The 22215-nt window shown below is 37.9% G+C and overlaps 2 protein-coding genes across 6 annotated transcripts; one reads left to right on the forward strand and one right to left on the reverse strand.

The window, feature by feature from the left end:
• Positions 1–6728, forward strand: LOC122089866 (disease resistance protein At4g27190-like). 2 transcript variants are annotated; one of them, XM_042659608.1, is made up of 2 exons: positions 1–156; positions 2275–6728. In XM_042659608.1, the coding sequence occupies exons 1-2, from the start codon at positions 150–152 to the stop codon at positions 6402–6404; spliced, it is 4137 nt and encodes a 1378-aa protein (XP_042515542.1). In that variant the 5' UTR covers positions 1–149; the 3' UTR covers positions 6405–6728. The 2 variants fall into 2 exon arrangements, with proteins under 2 accessions (XP_042515542.1, XP_042515543.1); XM_042659609.1 differs by lacking the exon at positions 1–156 and adding an exon at positions 202–702.
• A 1256-nt stretch (positions 6729–7984) lies between these two features.
• On the reverse strand, positions 7985–18620 carry LOC122088523 (probable disease resistance protein At5g63020). Of its 4 annotated transcripts, none has more exons than XR_006143088.1 (4): positions 18425–18616; positions 11424–11617; positions 11026–11084; positions 7985–8247 (listed from the first exon to the last, which is right to left on the reverse strand). XR_006143088.1 is itself a non-coding variant. In XM_042657815.1 (4 exons), the coding sequence occupies exon 2, from the start codon at positions 14927–14929 to the stop codon at positions 11963–11965; it is 2967 nt and encodes a 988-aa protein (XP_042513749.1). In that variant the 5' UTR covers positions 14930–14940; positions 18425–18619; the 3' UTR covers positions 7985–8247; positions 11424–11617; positions 11928–11962. The 4 variants fall into 4 exon arrangements, 3 of the variants coding, with proteins under 3 accessions (XP_042513749.1, XP_042513748.1, XP_042513747.1); XM_042657815.1 differs by lacking the exon at positions 11026–11084 and adding an exon at positions 11928–14940 and having other exon boundaries at positions 18425–18619; XM_042657814.1 differs by lacking the exon at positions 7985–8247 and adding an exon at positions 11924–14940 and having other exon boundaries at positions 11036–11084; positions 18425–18620.
• Between the last annotated feature and the right edge of the window lie 3595 nt (positions 18621–22215).

Raw genomic sequence — 22215 nt, forward strand, 5'->3', positions numbered from 1 at the left:
TGATTTGAATAGGGTGGATGATGTGGAAAAATGTTTTCGATTGGTGAGTTTGACACCACACCCACTAATGATAACAAATAGAAATTTTCAGAAGATTGCTGTAAACCCATCCATGCTTTATGTAACAAACAACTTGGTGCAGTTGGGTGATGAAAGGTATCTCCTTGATTCGGAATTTTCTTACTTACCTTCTTTAATTAAAGAAATTAGGTTGTGGTATTTTTTCTAAATTTTTATTTCAGTTTTTATATAGACTAGTTTCCATGTTTAATTGGTTACCATTAAAATGTTTTGATTTTTCGAGTCATGTTAGGAATCATGAAATTTCAGTTTTTGAAGAATTAATCTTTTGGGTGCGAACCATGGCTGTCGTGGATGCCATTCCCCTCCCTGTCAATCTCTGAAATCTTCTCTTCTTCTCTTCTCTGATTTTTTTCCTTCCCTCTTTTCTTCCCTGCTTGTTGCTGCCGATGTGCTATCCTGTTTCTAGCGACTCCTGCAACTTACAGATCTGAACCGAGTGATACCTGCAACCGAATCTGAATTGATCTCTACAGCCCTTGCCAGTTCTTATTGAGATCTGGAGCTAAGGTTATATGCTTAAGGTCGATTTCTCCGTCTGATTCTCAGCTCGAAATACACACAGGATTGTACGATCAAACTCAGGAATTGTTGCTGCCTTCACTCGTCCGCCAGGATCAGGTATTGGTAACTTCCTTTGATGGTTTGAGGGCTGTTTCACTGGATTTTCACCAGAGTTTCGCAGGGTGATGAGCCGCAATTTCAAGGCCCTGCTCCTCTCGTTTGATCCAGTCTCCTATTTGGGGATTTCGTGGTCGGAGCCGCAATCCCTTACCTTCGCTGGTTCTGTTAGATCGGAAGGAAGGAGATGACTTTTCTTTTTTGTGGCTTAAGTAACCTAATTAGTGATATTTACGACTAAGCTCATCTTACTAAAATTGTGTGTTATTATTCTCCATTCTCTTTGATAAATTCCAGTATACTTCCCTCTTTTATTTTTCTATTCCAGTTTGACCCTATTAGTTATTTTTTCACTCTTTTAGGTGCTTGAATATTCCTGAATTTGCAAGATTACCCCCAACATATAAATTGAGATATTTTATCATTCTTATGGGCCCTAAGCGATCCGATTTCAATCTCTTGGAACTCGGATCCACATCACAACTCCATTCACTTTATCTTGTTAAGGTATATGTTATAACATACTAAATGATGTTAGGAAAAAGGGGTGGGGGAAAATAACACTTGAGCTCCTTGCTCGCTTAGGCGGGTGCCTTGTCGCCTAAGCTTTCAGGTGCCCCTCCACTTCCTTGGGTTGCTTTGACAAGTATGCCTAGTTCCATCCTTCTCCTTCCTACTTCTTTCTATTGTCAACTCTTCTTAGATCCAATCAATAAACATTTGGAAACTACTTCTATCACCTCTGGCTGAGGTATTTCTTGTTATTATTCTGATCTTTCATAATTTTCTTCAATCCTGAGTTGTTTCCTGTTGTCGTCAACTGCTGGAATCTAGGTTTGGTGAGAGAATACACAACCTACTACTAGTCTTTTATTGTGGTCATCAGAGTTTGTAATTGAGTTAGTTCAGTCGGTAGCTTTTCTGGTGTGACTTGTAGTTATACTACTATTACCTGTAGAGGCAGCTGTTGTTTTATAGCACCATATGTCTTATCAATTGCTGTTTATGTATGTCCATTATAATGTTTCAGACTTTAGAGACTGGTCCCGGGGTTGGGGGACAAGAAGGGGGGGGGGATGTTTCACTGAGTTTATGATTCATCTGGTCATCAGTTTAATTTTATGCTTATTTATGATCCAAATCACAAAAATATTGAAACTTATAGGGTGGTTAGGATCATCTTATGTGTTGACTTCGGACTGGGGCCAGCATACTGAATCATGGATCAAGGTATCAATATCGCCAAACACCGATACTGATATGATACCGATTGGTGGTGTTGGCCGATACATGGCTCTTTTCTTTTGAAATTCCATCTGATCGTCAACCGTTGTGATCTGATACCAGACTGATACGTCACCATTATGACCTGTAGGGAATGGGCCTGATGCAAGTTGCAACTCACAAAGGAATACCAAAAAAAAAAAAAAAAAAAAAAAATCAAGCTTTCTCAGTTACATTCATTGAGAAAGGAGTCTATAGAGATATTAATGTTGAATTGCACGAAAGGTTTAGTATGGGTTCATATTGTTTGTAAGTTATAATTCTAACTTTTTTCTTGGACTTCTGCAGTTGACATGGATGTTAAAGTTTTCTTTTGTCAACGAATTCGATATGTAAGACACTTCAAAAGGATCTTTGAGTTGCTCAAACTGAAAACAGAGGTTCTGCGTGATATTAAAGATGCTCTGAATGAAGAGATAAACAGAGAGCTACTGCATGGAAAGGTGCTGTCAACTGAATGTAGGAAATGGCTGGAGAAGATTGAAGAGATCGAACATCAAATACATACTATAATGGATGCAGTAGAAATATTTCAAAAACACAGAAATCTCAAGATCTTTTGCCCTGATATATCTTTGCACATGAAGGTAGGTGAGAAAATGGATAACATTATCAAAGAGATTGCCTTCATGGAGACTAGGAAGCATTCTCAGCTAGGATCTGTTGCTGATGCTCCATCATATGTGGGTGAACCAATAAGTATGCAAGGATTTAAACCTGTGATTTCTGAGGAAGTTGGGACAACTAACCAGATGAGCATAGGAACAAGCTATGATGTTGGAAAAGTTAAACCTGTGGTAATAACCGAAACAGCAACTGCATGGAGAATGAAATCAAGGAAATCACAGCTTCAACATGGAGAAGTAGGGACACGTAGAAAGCAAAGGGCAGAGAAAACAAAGCGAAAGAAAGATGAGATATTATCTGCACCAGATAAAGAAAGTGAGATAACACATTCCCGAACATCTGCAGCTAAGAAGATGCTAATTCCTGAAATTGGAAGTACAATGATGTCCGAGCAAAGAATTGAAGCAGGGATGAATCCTGCTACAGAAACCGAAAGTAAGATGAAAGCTGCAGTAAAAGGTGACGAGGCAAACCCTGAGACATTACCAATCTCTATAACTGAAGACTTTTGGTGGCCAGCAGTGGTACCTGAAAAAGTACCCTTGCCAAGATCAAAAGGTAAGTCGTTTTCTGTACCTGAAATAGAGGTCGAGATGATTCATTCCGAGCCTGAGGAATACACTGAGTTCACACAATCACCATCACCATCAGCATCACCTTTTTATAGAACTGGACTAGAAGGAAAAATGATGCCTGTGCCTTCTGTGGTACCTGAGAAGATACCTTCACCAAGATTGGAAGGCAACTTGTTGTTTGTACCTGAAATAGAGGTTGAGACGATTCATTCCGAGCTTAAAGAAGACACACAGTCCACACCAGCACCATCTTCTAGAACTGGAATAGAAGGAATAATGATGTGTGTGCCTGAGAAGGCTAAGCCAATTAAAGCAGGAGTAGAAGATAAGGTGACACCTGCAGTAACAGAACATGAGGTTGTACATGAAACTATACCAATTTCTATACCAATTTCAGGCACTGAAATTGAATCCCTGCCAGACAGTGCACCTCCACCCAGTACAGTGGCTGGGCTAAAACCTGAGAATATTCTTGTGCCAAGAACAGTGGGTAAGATGTTACCTAAGGGTGAAATAAGAACCAGGGCGATTCCTACTGAGCATAATGAAGCTGTGATGGTAAGAGTACCAGGAACAAAAGTTAAGAGATCATTTGATTACACCCTACAGAAGATTTTGAAAGACATTAAAGATGTAACATCCCGAAAGATTGGTATCCATGGAAAAGGTGGGATTGGGAAAACTACTGTACTGAAAGCCTTGAATGATCAAACAAAGATGAAAAGCATTTTTGATGTTGTCATTTGGGTGACTGTCTCTAAAGGTTGGAGCCTGAATAAGATACAAAATGACATTTTACAGCAGTTATCATCATATCTGCCTAATGACATATCCGAATATGGCAACACATCAAGATTATTCCAGCTGCTGAAAGGCAGGAAGTTCTTATTGCTTCTTGATGATGTGTGGGAATGGGTTGATTTGGATAAAGTGGGAATACCAGATCCCAACACACAGAATAATGCCAAAGTAGTACTGACAACAAGATCCATTGATATTTGTCAAACCATGGGAGCAGATAGGATAATTGAAGTGGAAGCTATGTTACCAGAGGAATCTTGGGAACTGTTCCATGAGAAGGTGGGTGAGATCATTGATTCTCCAAATATCCAACCGTTTGCCAGGACTATAATTGAAGTCTCTGGTGGTTTTCCTCTGATGATCATTCTATATGGAAAGGCTTTGAGGAAGGAAAGTGATGTTCTGGTCTGGAGGCATGCTTTAAGGGCATTGTTATCAGTTCCTATGTCTGATCTAGAGGGTGACGAATATGTGGTTCAGCAATTTAAATTTTGTTATGACCAATTAAAGGATGTTAATGTAAAGAGTTGCTTCCTGTCATGTGCAATGTATCCTGAAGACCATGAGATAGACATTGCTAAATTGATGGAGTACTGGTTTGCTGAAGGTTTTATTATTGGGAGTTGGGCAGACACACAAATAAAGGGACATAATATACTGAAAGTTCTTCTAGATGCCTCTTTGTTGGAGAGTGTTGGTGGTGGTTCTGTGAAGATGCATGATGTGATTCGTGATTTAGCATTAGGTATCATGTCTCTTGAGGGAGATGACTGTCGAGTTTTGGCGAGAGTTGATACAAGATTAACACAGCTGCAAGAAGGGGAGAAGCAGGAACAATCCCAGATGGATGATTCAGTGTCCAGACTACTCGAGGACCGAGGGAGGATTGTATCTCCATCATGGAAAGGTCACCGGTTCTTGTCAAGGGCTGGTCTGGGACAAAAACTGCCACCAGAGGAGGAGGAATGGGAACAAGCAGAACGGATCTTCTTGATGGATAATGAATTAACTTCACTGCCTCAGTGTCCAAATTGTCCTAACCTTCTAACCTTACTGCTCCAGAGAAATGAACGTTTGCGAATGATACCTGAGTCATTCTTTGACTTTATGCCTTCCCTCCAAGTTCTCAACCTGTCTAAAACAAGAATCAAGTATTTGCCATCCTCAATTTCAAAAGTTGTTAACCTTCGTGAACTTATTCTGCGTCATTGTCAACGATTAGATGGATTTCCATCTGAATTAGGAAAACTTCAACGTCTCCAGGTACTTGATCTCCATGGTGCTGATGTTGACAACCTGCCTGCTATGATTGGGGAATTGACTTGCCTTAGACTGTTAGATGTGTCCTTCTATGGATATGTTGGCCATGAAAACTATGGTATGATGCCACCAGAAATGATTCCTCATGGGACTATAAAAAAGCTCTTTCAATTGAAAGATCTAAGAATTGTAGTCGACCCAGAGGATCAGCGTTGGAATGAGAGTGTAGGGACCCTAACATTTGAGGAGGTGGCCACATTGAAAGATTTAACTACACTTTGTTACTACTTTCCAGAAGTGGAGCTTGTTGAGATGTTTATCAAAGTAAGCCCTTCATGGAAAGATCAGAGGTTGAGAAAGTTTACATTTACTGTTGGCCATCTTGTGAAGAGCTTTGTATCTCGTGTTGCAGTTGATGTTGAGATGGAATATGAACAACAGGGTCAATGCCTGAGATTTGTGAATGGTCTGTTAATTCCTGATGCAATTGTGGAAATACTTGCACATACTCGTGCTTTTTACTTGGATCATCACTGTACTGTTCATAGCCTATCAGAGTTTGGGGTTAGAAACATGAGTCAGTTGAGGTTTTGCATTGTAAGTGAATGTCCCAAAATTCAAACGATCGTGGAAGGAATGCTGGTCAGTGCATTACCATTGCTAGAGCACTTGAGTATTCACCATCTATTGAGTTTGAGGAGCATATGGGAGGGACCTATGGCATTGGGAAGTCTTGCTAGGTTAAAATATTTGGCATTGCATACATGTCCTAAATTGAGGTACATCTTTTCTACGGTAATGCTTCAGTGTCTCTCTAACTTAGAAGAGTTGGTAGTGGAAGATTGCCCTGGAATCGAAGAGGTAATTGAAGGGATGACAGTTGAATATGATGTTCTTCCTAGATTGAAGAGGTTATCACTTCACTACCTTCCTGAACTGGTTGGCATTTGGAAAGGCGCTTGGTGCTCCTTAGAACAGACCAGCTTTTATAATTGTCCGAAGCTAAAGAATCTGTCCATGGGCTTTCAGTTTCCCAAAGCTATAAAAGAAATTAAAGGAGAAAGGGATTGGTGGAACGAGCTAGAGTGGGAAGAAACTGCATTGTTTTTGAGACTTCAATCCTATTTTATGCCAATTTCTGAGGGTGATCTATAGATTTCGTAAGAATGTATTTTCCCTTCATTTTTCATTGGTGCCAGCCAAAGCTTTAAGCATGAAGGTGTCATAAATCAGAAGATGTTCTCTTTTTCTTTGAAATGTATCATTTACCCTCTGTTTCCTTAAAATAGTTATTCGGAATACTTCTTCAATGTGAAAAACATAGAATAAAAATGCCATCAAATGTATTCTCCAATTTTTCTCTATTACTTTGCACTATGTGGAACTGCAAATTTCAATTTAGTAGCCCTGTATCTGATTCTGACCTTGTACCTTTTGGCTCTCTTATTCTGTTTACATTTTGGTTTAGTTGATATATCATGGTGGTGTAATGTTTTTCTTAAATTGACAAATTCAGCAATGATTGGAAAATGTGGAATACAGAATTCCAAGGCCTAAAGTATTTGTTCCTTGACTCCAAGTTGAGGATTCTCAAGGCTTGGAAATCTCAAGGATGCAAATAAGGATTTTGTTTATTGAGCTCAGCGAGAGTTGCTGTTCCAGAACCAGCATTATCAAATCATAAACCATTATAGAAAGAAAGAAGAAAAGAGAGAGGAGATGGTATTATACATGCACCAGACTCGATTCCTCGCTAGTTACCAAACTCTCTAATCTGATTGATCAACATCTTAAAATAGAGTGTCCGGTTCCTACATGGCTGTGGTAAAAATCTTTCCTACATGTTCACTTAAAGTGTCACAATTGCCAAGAGGTATATCAGATGAGGCCCAAATTTCATAGATTGGTAATCCCTAGGTCCCTTGATCACATGTCTTAAAAGGGTAAGTTTTTTCTGGGTGGGACCTAAGGGTTACATTAGAAACCTCAATTTCTCTTCATTTTTCCTCTTCTTAAATTCTCTTTTTTATCCATGCATGTCCATTCTTTAGATTATTTTCTTTAAAGCTTTTTAATGTCTTAACATTTAATTTTTCAATCCTGCATGCTGCCATTGCTGTGGCATGGGGAGACTGAACCCTCCCCCAATTCTTATGTATTGGAAGGCCTATTGCAACCAGGGGAAGAGTGATGTCCCAAATCACCATTGAATATCTAGGAAATGGTCTGGATAAAAACCCAAATTTAATTTTATACCACCAATATATGTCCCTGCACCCCTGGTAGTCTTACGTGCCCATGTCAAATTCCTCGATTTTTCAATGACTTGTTCTGACCCAAGCCCTTGGCCGACTCTGTTAGGGCTGAAACTTAGCATGTAAGTGGAGTGGGGTGGGGTAGGGTGGAAGGGTGTGCCGTGTGTGTGCAGTTTAGGACAACAATAGCTCATTTTCAGTTCTGCTTAATTGGATGTTATCAGTTCACTGAAAAGAATATGTAGAAATGATTAATATGGTAATTCTAACAAAATAATGTCTTCATGCATCCTTCCATGTTTACGCGTTTTTTGTATCCTGCAGTCCTGGCATTTTTGGTTTCTTCATATATGGCTTGGACATACATGTAATAAGACTGAAGAAAACCTGCTTTGATACCATGTAAATATCCATCCTAAAGTTTGAATTATTGGTTGGAGGGGCTCACAGGTATATGAGGGGATGGGGAGACCTCAAGGGTAACTGATGTGGGACTATTCTCCCAACATCCTTTTCATGTATAATAAAAATAAACAGAAATACAAATGACAAAGAAATATAACATAAAATTTAAAAATAAAACTAATTTTTCAAGAAACATATGAAAAAATGAAGCCCAATATAAAAAGAAAACTAAATAAAATAAAACTGCCATATGATTAAGAAAAAAAATAAAAAAATAAACAAGGGAAAACGCCTGCTTCGATTCCTCGTTGACATCAATGCGACTGATAAACCTGGAACTGAAAACCAAAAAACATATTAGTAATTTTTCTATTGAAGGAATTCAAACATAATAGACACAAGTACAACAATAACTTAAAATGATATCAGAAAGTGAAAAGGAATTGGAGAGAAGTCATCCACCAAACAAATCATGATTAATCTAATATGAGATCAGTTAAAATTTATGAGAAGTCCAACCAAAAGACTGGATATATTTGAAAAACATGTGTATTGGGGAATCTTCACTTCAGATGTTTTTTCCTGACAAGAGATGATAAGCAGGATTGGAAGTGGAGGGCAAAGGTAGATTGATTGTTAAATATCTTTTATGATGGGGTTGATGGATGAAATTAGTTGTTTCGAGGTTCGAAGTGATTGCTATCTTCTTAGTAGTTCTAGTAATATTATAACATACATAATTGGAAATGGAAGTCACCTCGAGGACCGCCATTCTAAAGGAACATGGTGTTCATAATGTTGACAACTACCCAATGATCCTCCCAATGAGAATTACTGAGCAATCGACATGCAGAGGATGGACTAAACATGAGATGGAATAGCTCCTCTCTCTATCAACATTTTGCATCCCAGGTCTCACTTCTACATCATAAATTCAAAACTGTCTTTTGTGTGATACCTTCAAGATTGTTAGTACCTTTGGTTATCTGGGTCTGTGGTGACATCTGATCACAGAATATTGTATAAGGCAGACCAACAAATGGAACCTGGGGGGGGGTTTATGCGCCCTAGCTACTGAAGATTGACCACCAAGTGGAGTTGAGAGCTATGCCATGAACAAAGATGTTAAAAGCAGTAAGACATGAAACTTCGGTATTCAAAGGCCCCTGAGAGGACTCAAGAGATGCCAAAAACACAGTAACCTCAAAAAAAGAATGTAAAGTCAAATATCTGAAGCAATCTTATTTTCTGATTTGGGAATCCCTGCTAGGTTGTTTGAGAAGTATGGGCAGGCTAGCTGTTGAGGTGAACTCAAGGAATAATCCTCTTGCATAAAAAAGATTTAGATTTATAAAATAAACCAGTGCTAACTGTAAATAAATCCAATGCAATTCTAATGAGCAGGACAGCTCATAACTTCTATTACAATTTATATGAAATTCCATTCAATAGCACTGGCTCGTGCCTTGACAGTCCACCTAGTTCTGCCACATGGCAAGATGATGTTGCATTTCCAACAGTTGAACGAGCATCAAGGTCTGGATTGGCCATGAGTCAAGTTTCAGACCCACATTCAATCAAATACGCTCCCTTATGTCCATACATGCCTATAGTACTCCAACCATTATTATGCACTCTCCCATAGTCCTGGATTTTGTCAAAGCGCTATTTTGCCACTTGGCAAACTCTGTTTGGCCTGAACTTGATATGTAGGCAGGGGAAGTTGGGGTCTACTTGTTGACACAATTTGGTATGAGGAGCATATTCTGAGAAAAGGTTTCATAGATAGAATGAAATAATGAAGTAGCACACAAAACGAGGATTGCATTTAAGGATGTGCATCATGCATGGTTCCTAACAAACTTTTTGCCTCAAACTGCACTTTTAAGAGACTCAAAAGGGTATTCGTCCATGAAAGATTATACCCAACCGCAATGTCAAGTATCCCAGAAGTATAAGATTATGTTCCATGTTTACCAAAGAAAGCATGAAAAAAGAATTAACAAATAAACATACAAATAAGCAGACCCAAAAAAAAAAAAAGGAATACCATACTATAAACCATGGCAAAGCAAAGGTTTATCAAGGGTCTTGATTATTTACAATCTATTCTATCTATATTCTTCTCCTTTTTACTTGGATTTCAGTTTAGACCTCTCAATATTTGGATTTATCTGTAACCTCTGAGCATATCTTAATATCTGAGTACATTATATTCTTACCCCTTGACCTGCTTAGGCACTTGGGTGGGCCCATAACGATTTCAAGCAGGGTTTTCGAACGTATGGTCACATTAGAGAGAAACAAGGGATTTCCAAAGGGATCCCATCCCACTGCAATCAGCTTTTTACCCATAGGAAAAAGGCCAAGAAGGCTTCTTGAGTTTGAAAAGAAAATCAAAAGAGAAGAACAAGGTCCCAATGACCAGTCTGCAGGAGAGTCCTCTGTCTATCACTTGGTTTTAGTTATTAAATCAATTATAGCATATGGAATCTGTCTTCCGATCTTTCTTTGGTTTCCAGGTCATGTTCACATGTTGTGACTTTAAATATGCCCTAGAATCGCTGTCCCATTTATGTGTCTGCTGCCAGCACCACTTCCCGGCATTATTCATCATTTAATTCCAAGATTGCGAAATATCATCTGGGCCTAGTCCTTCACGGCAACAGTCCCATGAAGAACCAGGAAGCTAAAACTTGCAAATCCAAACCTCCAACTCTCCAAGAGCATAAAAACATATCAAAGACATTTGCTTTCTTAAGTTTTTTTGACAAGATTTGGAGGTAGACACTAACACTGTACTCCATTAGAAGTCTAATACATTCAGACAAATAAAGATTCCATCATTATGAACAAATTTGTAAAGCTTACAAATTCAAACATGGAGCAATAACTGGAGTGGATATAGTCTATATGGCTATGATTGGCTGAAATAACCAGTAACAAGCACACAGCTAATCATCTATAATATGATTAAATCCCATTAAGAAAACGAGATCCACAAGTGCAAGTTCCACTGCAATATCACCATTAAAATAGGATGGGGAGAGAATATGTCATAAAATGCTCCATAATCTCCTGTTTAAAATTTAGAGAACTACTATAAAACATTGTACCTTTTTTTTCTTTTTCGCCCTCAAGAAGCACATTACAAGGAAAACATCATGCAAATGATCTGACAGGTAAAAAAAAAAAAAGTCAAAGTTCATAGATTTTAAGGTGTTCCCATTAACATTATCAACAAAGACATTCTTCAGTACCTATGTCCTGGAAAAATTTTCCTATATTTATGATTGCTATTTCAGTCTTGCAAGAAGATGAGACAAAATAAAGCTCAAACTTCATATGGGAGTGAAAGGGCTTCTCACTAAAGATACTCAAAGCTCTAGTCTTTGTGTATCAGCGAATATAAAACAGAACAAAAAAAAGAAGGGAATTGCAGAACTGCTTATAAATCTTTGAGAATTCTAGAGAAAAGCAAATAAAATTTTACTTCAAAAAAAAATCCAAGTACCAGAAGATGTGGTGAGAGGGAGTCGGATCTATGAGTTGCAGAAAGAGTCTCACAAGCTACATTCCCATTAACAAAGACATTTCTTCCTTCAGCAGAGCTTTAAATGGCAGTTCCCTGCTTCATTGTGACAACAGCAGCTTCAGTATAGACTCTCAAATCAGAAGTTGATTGTGCTGGTGAAGTGCCATCAGCAACTGAAACACCGGCATAGAATCAGTAAATTGTCAATTAGCATAAAATTATGCAAGGTCCAACATGAAAACTAATAGAAAATCTTAGTAGAAGGTCAGATGAGAGTTTTAATCACATATCTGCAAGATCTAATTAGGAGAAACCACAGACAAGGAAGCTGAAATGGAGGAAAATGAAGAATACAAAAATTAGAAATTCCTCTTTTTAATTGAGATAGTCTTTGAGTACTAAGAAGGCCACCAGTCAATGGGAAGGGTTTAGGATGCAAATGGTGGGGGAAGGGCTTGAATTAGTGTAGAAATTCATACATACATCACTTTCACAGGACGTAATGCTCCATTCTTTATTCAAATGAAATGACTAACGTCTTGTAGTCTCCCTCTGACAGCATCATCTTGCCACACTAAATTGTTCCACCAATCATGTTTACATTCAATCAATCGCAGCTTTTCTGCATTGTTGCTCGTGAAGGGTAAACTTTTTAGCTCTACACACTCCATGATCTCAATTCTTTCTAATGATGGCCAGTCCAATGAAGAACATTGACAAATTCTAGACAGATTTGGTAGGTTGACAAGTTCTAGAGTCCTCAACCTTGGAAGAGCATTTGACTCTAGTATATCAACATCTTTGTCAATTACCTCTTCCATGTCAAGACAGTTCTCAACTTTCAACTCCTGCAGTTTGGATAGTTGTTGAATCATGCCTCTTGAGAAAATATTCTTCAATTTGTGACATTCATTCAGCTTTAGAGTTGATAATTTAGCAAAGCAAGCTGACCGGATCGAACCTTTCCAAATTGTCTCTAATTGTGGTAGCCTGATCAGAAGTAGTCTCTCTAAGAATGGAAAAACACAATCTATTGTCATGTCACCATCGATGATACTCTCCATTTTGAGACATTCCTCAATTAAACAAAATTTCAATCCTTCCATCCTCTCTGTGCCAAGGTCTGATAGTTTCTGGACATTTTGGTGATTGACTAATTCAAATGCCTGGGTATGAGCAAGTACCTTCAGTATTTCAGGAGGGATGTCTTCACCAGCACAAAATATCAAATGTCTCTTCATTGAGTGTTCTATACCCTTGAATTCATGGGAACGACTGGCACTAAGAGAACCAACAAGAAGTTTGAATGACCTAAAGCAATTGTTTTCCCATGATACACTATTATTGTTCCACGATTTGCTGTTTCCAATGAAACTCTTACAACAATCCATTCTTGGGAAGTAGAAACAGAGAGTACTCAATAATTCCAAGCTGGCCACCTCCTCTACCACTACATCTACATTCTTAGTCCACCTTTGATCATATGGCTCTACATCAATGCTCAATTCTTCCAACAAATAAAGTCCTGAAATTACATTTTGAGGAATCAGTACCCGTTCTATATCATTTGGGTTGCCAACGTTAGCAAATGATACTCGTAAACACTTGAGACTACTCAGTTTTCCAATTTGTCTTGGTAAGTCAATAATCCCAGTTTTACGAAGATCAAGGACTTCAAGTTTCGTTAATTCTACTATTTGGGTAGGGAGCTCCATCAGGTGGCTACAAGAATTCAGGTATAGTGCTTTAAGGTTGAGCAAGCTAGAAAGAGATGGTGGCAGTGATTCAATGCTAGTTCTATACAAGTCCAGCACTCGAAGGCCACACATATAACCAAAGAATGGTTCATGAATGGTTTTTAATGTTGAATTCCTCTGAAGTAACAAAGTTGAGATCATACAACAAGTAGGCCTTTCTGGTAGAGTGCGTAGTTGAGTGTCAATTAAGGAGATTCTTATTGACTGTTTCCATTCATTCTCTGATAGGGTATGTTGCATCACCTGGCCAGCTTTCACTAATAATTTATTGCCTTCTTTATTAAGAGATGTGATTCTTAGTGCTGAACGCCGAAACAATATTGGCAGCTTGACATATTCTAACCGTTCACTTCTTTCTAATAAACATTTACCTATGAGATCTTCTAGAATAACATTGCCAGTCTCTTGTGCCTCTCTGAAATTCTGGGCATCACACATAAACCCTTCTGCACTCCAACATTCTATCAAATAACCAGTGTGAACTTCATGGTCATCGGGATACAATATTCCATATAAAAAACATTTTTGTGTGTCATCTGGTAGCTGGTCATAAGCATGTTTGAAGAGCTTGTCCAAATCTTCCCTATGTTGTGTCGCATTTATGCTTGATGATTGCAACTTTCTCAATGTATACCACCACATGTCTTCATTATCCATTTTCCTCAAGGTTGCTGCTACTACGTCAATCATTTGTGGCAATTCACCGCACTCCTTGGCCACCATTCTTGCTAAAGGTTTTATGTGCGGATGATCAACAACCTCATCACCCACTTTTTGTCGAAACATTTTCCATGCATCATCCTTTGACAATCTCTCCACATATATTTCTTCATGGGTTCCCATCTCGCGAATAACATTTCTACATCTAGCTGCCAAAACCACCTTGCCAAAATTATGATTGTCACGGATACCTAAATCATATAGATTAAACTTTGAGAAGACTCCATCAAGAAGCAATAAGTACTTCTTGTTCTCCAATTCTTTAGATATTATTGGTGCAATTTGATCAATGCTGCTTTGGCTATCCACAGGTAACTTCAAGCGCTGCACAATTTTCTGCTGCATGTCTCTCAAGTTTGAATCTTTTTTAGTAGTCACCCAGATGATAATTTCAAAATCTTTAGCCATTCTTGGGGCATCATTCAAGTGTTTCATTATTGTAGTTTTTCCCACTCCTTCCATTCCCCAAATGCCAATTCGTTTTATGTTTTCTTCACTAAGGTACTCCATTATCTTTTCTAAGATACCATCTCGTGATGGTACATCTTGCATTTTCTTCACATGTTTCATCTCAACTGGTTCAGGTGGCCTCTCAATCACTATACCATTTTCAAGCTTCCCAGCTTCCCTTAGATTACAAACATCCATGACCATCTCTTCCATTTGTTTACTGAGCTTTAAAAATGATAAAACATTGAGGCATCCACATCGGTTGTTCTTGACTTCAACATATTTGGATTTTAAATCACTGATTTGAGTTTGAATAATCTCAACCTTCTTCAACCAGGCTTCACATACTACTGTTGGCATCATCTGAGCTTTAGCATTATTTATAATAATATTTACGTCATCTCTCCTATTGTAAAGATTTTTTTCTTCCTCTTCGAGCTTCTTAAAATTCTTGTGGAAGTTCTTGATATAACGAATTTGTTGAAAGAGACACTGGCATAAATTTTGACCAACTTGTAGTATCGGTGTGGTGGCTCCCCCAGCTATTGCTGCCTCCATTTTTAGGGATGCTGCAAAAGTTTAAACAAAATAAAAACTGGATCACACAAATTGGTTTATTTCTCTATCACATACAATTAAAAATTATATAAACAACATAAATGCTTAAAGATACATTATGCAATGAAAATTATATATATATATATATATATATATATAAATCCAACGGTTGTTAAAAATTTCCTTGCATAAACGGTAGTGCCTACTTGTAGAAGCACTTTGAACTGTTGAATGACACATTCATCAAATTGCCCCCAAAATTATTAAGGGAAAAAATGGGAGTTGCATGTTGAAAAATCTGAAGATTAATAGTTAAAATGACAGATCATTGTGTTGGGAATAATGTCACATCAACAAACTACGACACCGTGGAAGACATTATATACTAGTTGGGTCTCTCCACCCAATAGTTTAGGCTTTTGGGCCAGACACTTCAATATGGTACTAGAGCCATACCATTCCCACCTGGTCCTTGCTGATTTGTTAATGTAAAAGGACCACCCAAAGAGGGACCAGTCGTGCCACATGTATTGACACCCAAGAGGGGAAACAAGTGAGGGGGAGAGTTGGGAATAATGCTACATCAACAAACTATGGGACTGTGGAAGGATTCATGTACTAGTTGAGCCTCTTCACCTAATAGCTAAAGCTTTTCGGTTAAACACTTCCAACACATTGGAGGATTTGCTTGGATGACCAGTTGTAATATTAAGGGGGGTTCACTCATGGAAGAGTAGAAGTTAAGATCATATGGACATCCTTCTCTTTCCCCTTTCTGTAATAGATGGGCTATTACATGGCCCAAATGAATGGATAATTTACATGTGACAACCGTAAGTCACTAGCTACTTTGTGCATCAATTGTTAGTCCCAGTGAACCTTATGCTGTAGATAATGACAAAAAAATGATCAAAACAATTTTGAAGTGTTATTAGTTCTTTTAATTGAGGACATGATTTCCAAGTGATAAATCATCTATACTTATCCTTAAGTTGGGATGGATAACTGTTCCCCACAATACAAGAAAAGGGGACTAGATACTCATTTTCTGGTTTTTACCCAAGACCTAAGAGATCAGGCCCAAAACAAGCTCCTCTGGTTTAATGGATTGTTCAATCAAGACCATAAAATTACCAAACAATCACCAGACACAGGTGAAACTATATCATAAACCTACCAGTAGAGGTGCTAATAAACACAGATGTGAAAAAAAAAATCTCTGAAGATAGACCATTGTAAGATGAGAGAAGATTAAAAAGAAATTTTTTATTTTATACTATTTTCCCCTTCCAATGACTAGAATTTGGTATAGAAGAGCATAGAATGACCTGGGGAATTATTCACAAAATATTTCTCAAGGATGGAAATTATACAAGGTGTAGGTTGTAAAGGTGAGACAAGAGAAGTGATAAGGGGAAAGGGGGAAATGTCTGTGCTTCTTTCCACAAAAAAGTCTTGACCTGCCTATATAGACCTCAGACCATCTGTTGCGTACTATTTAAAGTTCCTGGTGCTTCCAAGTGCTCTCTTCCCACCTGGGAAGGGTGGGGAGGAAGCTCATCTGCTTTTGCCAGCTACCCCATGCTCAATATACCATGTCACCCCTCATGGGTTCTATCATAATGGTCATGCAAATGGAATGATTCTTCTTAACTTAAATCCCCCTCCCTTCATGGACTCCAGATTCTCCCTTTTCATTGTGTTTGAGCTTTGTCCTAAACGAACCCAATATGGAGACTTAATTCCCTGCCCATTGTCTGAATTGATGGAATTTCTGTTAAAATTATGGGCTTCTGCAAAGGGTCAGCCCCTGCATCTTCCAAAATCTCCAAAAGGCACATTTCATGCTACAACAGTAGTGTATTATGTTTTCAACCTCTTGGATAAGAAAAATGGCAAAAAAAAAAAAAAATTATAATTGTTTTTTCTTACAGTGGATTTATCATCCAAAAACTATTTTCAACATAAACTTGGATACACTTGGGTGACTATGGCAGACGAATATCTGAGGTTTGCAAATGCAAAGAAGATCCTTCACAATTGTAACATTAAATGAAAAGGACAAGAGGGAAGCTGTGCCAGCAAAGCATGATGAGGAATGAAATGTGGCAATATCAAATCTATGACAGGAAAGAAACAGGGGAAACATGCACATTGAAATTTTAAAGATAGATCTGAAACTACTTGGTAATGAAAACAATTGTTCCTTCACTCAGAGCTTCAGATTTTTTGAACCAAAGGAAGCTGGAACTACTTGACTATGCAACTGATTGTTCCTTGCACTCAGAACTTCAGATTATTGGAAGCAAAAATGGCCGAAACTGCAATTTTAAGAAATTATAAGAAAATGATCTTTAAGAAGAATTTTCTAAATGTTATTCATCATCATAAATTAAAGAAGGGAGTTTCTGAACATCATGTTCTAGAAGTTTATATGAAAAGCACTCTATAGCTAGGATGAATTATCAAATCTTCTCCTGTGATTGGAAATCTTGTCTTGATGGGCCTAATATCTACCTTGTGGCAGCTTAGTTGGCATCCAACTTTTTTGGGCATGTCATCCAGATGACCATCTACTTAAGTGTAAAATTCAGCATGAACCCAGTTTTACTACAACACTATATAGAGCTTTGGAAAATGGCTGTATGCCAACTGTGGGAAGATTGGTTTAACAGTTAAGAATAGAATGAAGAAGTTCAACAATTGTGGTCCTACAATTGAGACTCAAACGTTGTCACATGGTCAATTCAGAGGGTTACCAAACAATCTAACAGTTAAATAGACCAGATCAGCCATCCTTCTTTGCTAAATAGTTCTGCCATGGAGGCAAGATTGCCTGGATAAACTCCATTTTCTCTACCAATCCAAGAAAATAAATAAAACAGAGTGCCTGGATAGGCCATGTAACAGGCATGTCCTTTTAAGGAACTCAATTACCAACTTAGGTTATCTCCAATGGGTTACTCTGAGTTTCTCCATGGAGATTCATTGGACTCGCAAACTCTGAAAAATGGAGTCTTTACCAAAAGACTAAGGTCAACAACAGTCAACTCTTGAGCTTAAACTATGGTCCAAATAGCTGCGTTCAATACACACAGCTGAGTTCCTTCATAGATGAATTCATTTGACTCATAAGATATAACAATTGTTTCACAGAGAGATAAACCCCCAGATTCCGCCAAATTGAACTTCCAAAAGCTAAACAAAATCAATTCATCTCCTTTCATTTCTGATAGTTTGAAATGTAGATTTACTAACATCAAGCAAGTGGATTTGGATCATTTCATTCTTCCAAACAATAAACTCTAATTTATTTATCTATTTCACTCAAAAAGAGTACATGGTGTACTTAATATGCTTGAATAGCTTGGGCTCTAAAGGGAAACCCGCAAAAGAAGAAGAAACAGAGCCAACCAACTAAGACCTCAAATCAAAATGCATCAAAATGCAATCGGTGAATAATAATGAGCTGAAACGGTTAAGCATAAATCTTACCTGATGATTGTGATGTAGATACTGTGTTAAACCTCTTCAGATGATGTGTTTGTGAGAGACAACCAGAGCTCGTTTCTCCTTTGGAGTCTAAAGAGAAAAGCTATAAAACCGTGGGTGTTAGATTTGTGGTGTGTGGACCCCAAGTTCCACGTGTATTAAGCTGTATCACACCGTTGCTGTCTTTTACTAGAAAAAATAGCACAGTTGCTGTTTTTCCTTCTTGAGACTAGCTCATCTGCAGGTCTCAGCCTTTAGAGCATTAGTCAACGAGTCAACACTTTGGGCATGATATATAGTCCTTACATCTATTATCGCTATTTAAAAGAAAATCTATTACGAGTGATATATCTAATTTCAATTATTATTATTATTATTTTTTTCTGAAGAGCTGTTGTACACCCTATGTTTGGGTGTATAAGAATAGTTGGCCATTATCAATGATGCTTAATAAGGATATATAAATTTTTTTTTTTTGTTAAGCAAGTTGTTTGAGCCAGCTTACATAGGAAGCGAGAACCTCGGACCGTACACATATAGGTCAACATGTAAAAGTTAAAAGCAAGGTGCAAATTGCAAAGTGATAGATATCAGTGTTCTACCCGATGATTACTCTCCGGATAACTAAACCCATTCATATTAAAATTCAATTTTTTTTTTTTTTTAGAAATGAAAGAATATTAAATTCTTGTTATACTTGCATATGGACTAAATTCTTTTATGGTGCAATAAAGTGTTTGGTGCACATCCAACAATCAAAAAACGTTCAGACATGAAGTTCAAGGCGGTCACACATAGCCCAAGGCATTTTTAGGCGTTGGATGTGTGACAGACGCCCCTGTTACCATAGAAGATCTAAATCCCGTTATCTTCTATCACACCGAAGGCTCGAATAACTGAAGGACCACGCCATCCAACTTTCCACATATGTGGTGGAGCTCCATGAGATCTTCATACTAAAAGGCGAGTTCGATATGATCATCAAGCTCAATATACCTTAAGATTATAAAATTTTCTAAAATCTTCTTCCTTTCTCCCATGGCTTATCCTCGTTATTTGATGGTGATCATCAAAATTCTTCTCTCATATTCTAAAATTATATATATATTAGAGTTCGAAGAGTAACAGAAAAATAGAATATGGTGAAAATGTTGGTCAATGAGTTGTTAACAAAGTTATAACAAATGCATTTCTTTCAAATTTCAATGACTCTCCAATAACATCATCCATGTATCTGATCAAAGTAATGAAATTTTTATTTAATACAAAATTTGATATTAAGGCACGCATTAACATAACCTGTTTACTCTTAGAATGATATTTTTATGAGAAAAAAAAGATATTTATTATGAGAAAAATTCCTCATGCCAACGTGATTTTGTGTACCATTCCTCATAACAAATGCTTTTCTTTCAAATTTCAATGACCAGTGAATAATACCACATATGTATTTGATTAAGGTAATGCGATTTTTATTAAATAAAAAAAAATAATTGATATTAAGGCGCTCATTAACATAACCTGTTTACTCTTAAAATGATTTTTATTATAGGGAAAGGTTCTCATGGGTAGATCAGATCCTCGTACAACAACGTTCTTATGCAGGCCTGTGACGGACACATGGACTCCACTCAGTCCATGGAAAATTGCAATTAAGAGAGAGAGAGAGAGAATGGAGTCCATAGGTCCATCACAAGCCCGTACAAGAACATTCTCGTGGAAGGATCTGATCTAAACTTGGATGACAACAAATAGTATGGGGTCACATGATAGGGGAGATGAGAGTAGTAGGTTAAAGGTGATTGTTTTACGAGACTACGGGGTAATTTATAAATCTAAAAAGAGCAAGAAGAAGGAGATATAAAAGTTCCAAACCAAGGGAGTAGCAGAAAAAAGTTTATGATATTGGAGTTCTTTTAAATATACATTAAGTGCAGGGTAGGTGATACTAATTGCCCAAAAAATATTACAAAAATAAACGGTTTAAATTATGTTTTATCGTCACATGTTGCAATGTTGAATTTTTGTATAAAAACTCTATAAGAGTAAGAAAACATAAATGAAGAACCTAAAATACCTCTTCCGTCCTTCTCCCTTTTTCTTCTTCCTTGGACCAAAAAGACTCTCCTCTCCTTCCTCTCATGCTACCCTTGCAGCCTCGCCCCACCCTCCTCCATGCAATCCAGCCCTACTTGCAAGGGAAATTTTTTTCATGGCCACCTCCTGTTACATAGGCCCATTCACTCACACATGTATACAATAGGATTCGAGCCCACAACCTGTTCCCTCGAAAGCCAACTCCTTAAGTCGTACCTATCACCAATGGGTTAAGCTAGTATTTATAATATATGTACATAATAACAGTTATTATTAATTTTATTTAAAAAAAAAAAGGATAATTTACAGTGTCACCCCCTGGAGAATGCCATAATTATAAGAACACCCTCTTTGTTTCACCAAATTAGACTCAGATCCCTTACCGTCAGTCGCTGTTAAGTGAGGAATTAAAATGACCATTATACCCTAATGACTAAAACTCATGTTTTTACCAAATCCTTTTCATTAGACAGTGGGGGTATTGCTCTGATGGACGGAGGAATCTCGTCGGTGAGTTGATTGTAACTACGATCAAGGGTTTGGAGGTTCTAGAGATCTGCAAGAGAAGTTGGTGTCTCGCCTGAAATGAAATTCTTGCTTATGGTGAGGTATCGAAGGTTCTTTAGCTGAGATAAGGTTTGTGGAAGAGAACCCATGATTTTGCCAGAAACAATGGATGGCTTTGCAAGAGCCGAGAGCTTGCCGATTGCAGGGTCGACACGCCCATTGAGACCAGGAGAACCAACTCTGGGATCGCCTAGATTTAAAGAGATTACCGTCATTCCCTATCTCCCCTCACCTCTCTCCCTTTCTCTGGGCATTTCATCTCTGTCACTCCCACAGTTCACACACACCTCTCTATAATGGTGCTGTAATGTGACTTGAGATTCAGACGAGTTCCAACCCATACTGCTATTTCTGTTGCCGGAGAGTTACGATCCTTCCATCATCGTTGAGAAGTGGCACCTCAATAGTTGTTAGATCCGTCACTGAGTTCCAACTTGGAATTGTTTTTTAAGGTCGCCACGAAAAGATCCGTCACTGAAGGTTTTTTTTTTTTTTTCGTCTGAATCTCACTAGTGGTTTTCTGCCTCTATTTGATACTGAATATGGTTCTGGTGTAAGGTAGTGAATATTCTTTCTCTTTGTTTTTGTTTTTATTTTTATTTTTCTTCTCCTTATTAGTAAATCCTATTATCTAGTTCTAGTTTTCTGCCTTTGATTTTTACTTTGGTTTTCTAACCCCATTTCCAAGTGGTTTTCAAATTCTAAGAAATGGGGAAAACAACTAGGTGGTTTAGAGAGTTCTTGGGTGGGAAGAAGGAAGCGTCGCCGTTGCAAGATGCTAAGCCTGTGAAGGAGAAGAAAAGATGGAGCTTCGTCAGATCTTTCAAGGATAGGGACAAGGACATGACTATGACGATACCGTCTTCACATGCGCAGGTGAATGAGGATGATATTGATATGAGTCGTTGTTACAGAGATGAATTGTTTTCCTCTCCATGTTTCTATGACGCCGGATCAGTTTAGGACCAAACACAAGCATGCGATTGCGGTTGCAGCGGCCACCGCTACAGTGGCGAAAGCTGTGGTTGCGACGGCTCAAGCGCCACACTTTCCTTATTTGGGGTCAGGGTTTAATAACTATTGGATTGGGGATGGGGACTTATTAGATGGTATTTTTGGTACTTTGTATT

This window comes from Macadamia integrifolia, chromosome 9, assembly GCF_013358625.1.
Source record: "Macadamia integrifolia cultivar HAES 741 chromosome 9, SCU_Mint_v3, whole genome shotgun sequence".
NCBI lineage: Eukaryota > Viridiplantae > Streptophyta > Magnoliopsida > Proteales > Proteaceae > Macadamia > Macadamia integrifolia.

Bases quoted from the DNA above. Each gene is read 5' to 3' on its own strand.
- LOC122088523 (XM_042657815.1), bottom strand. From the start codon at position 14,929: ATGGAGGCAGCAATAGCTGGGGGAGCCACCACACCGATACTACAAGTT.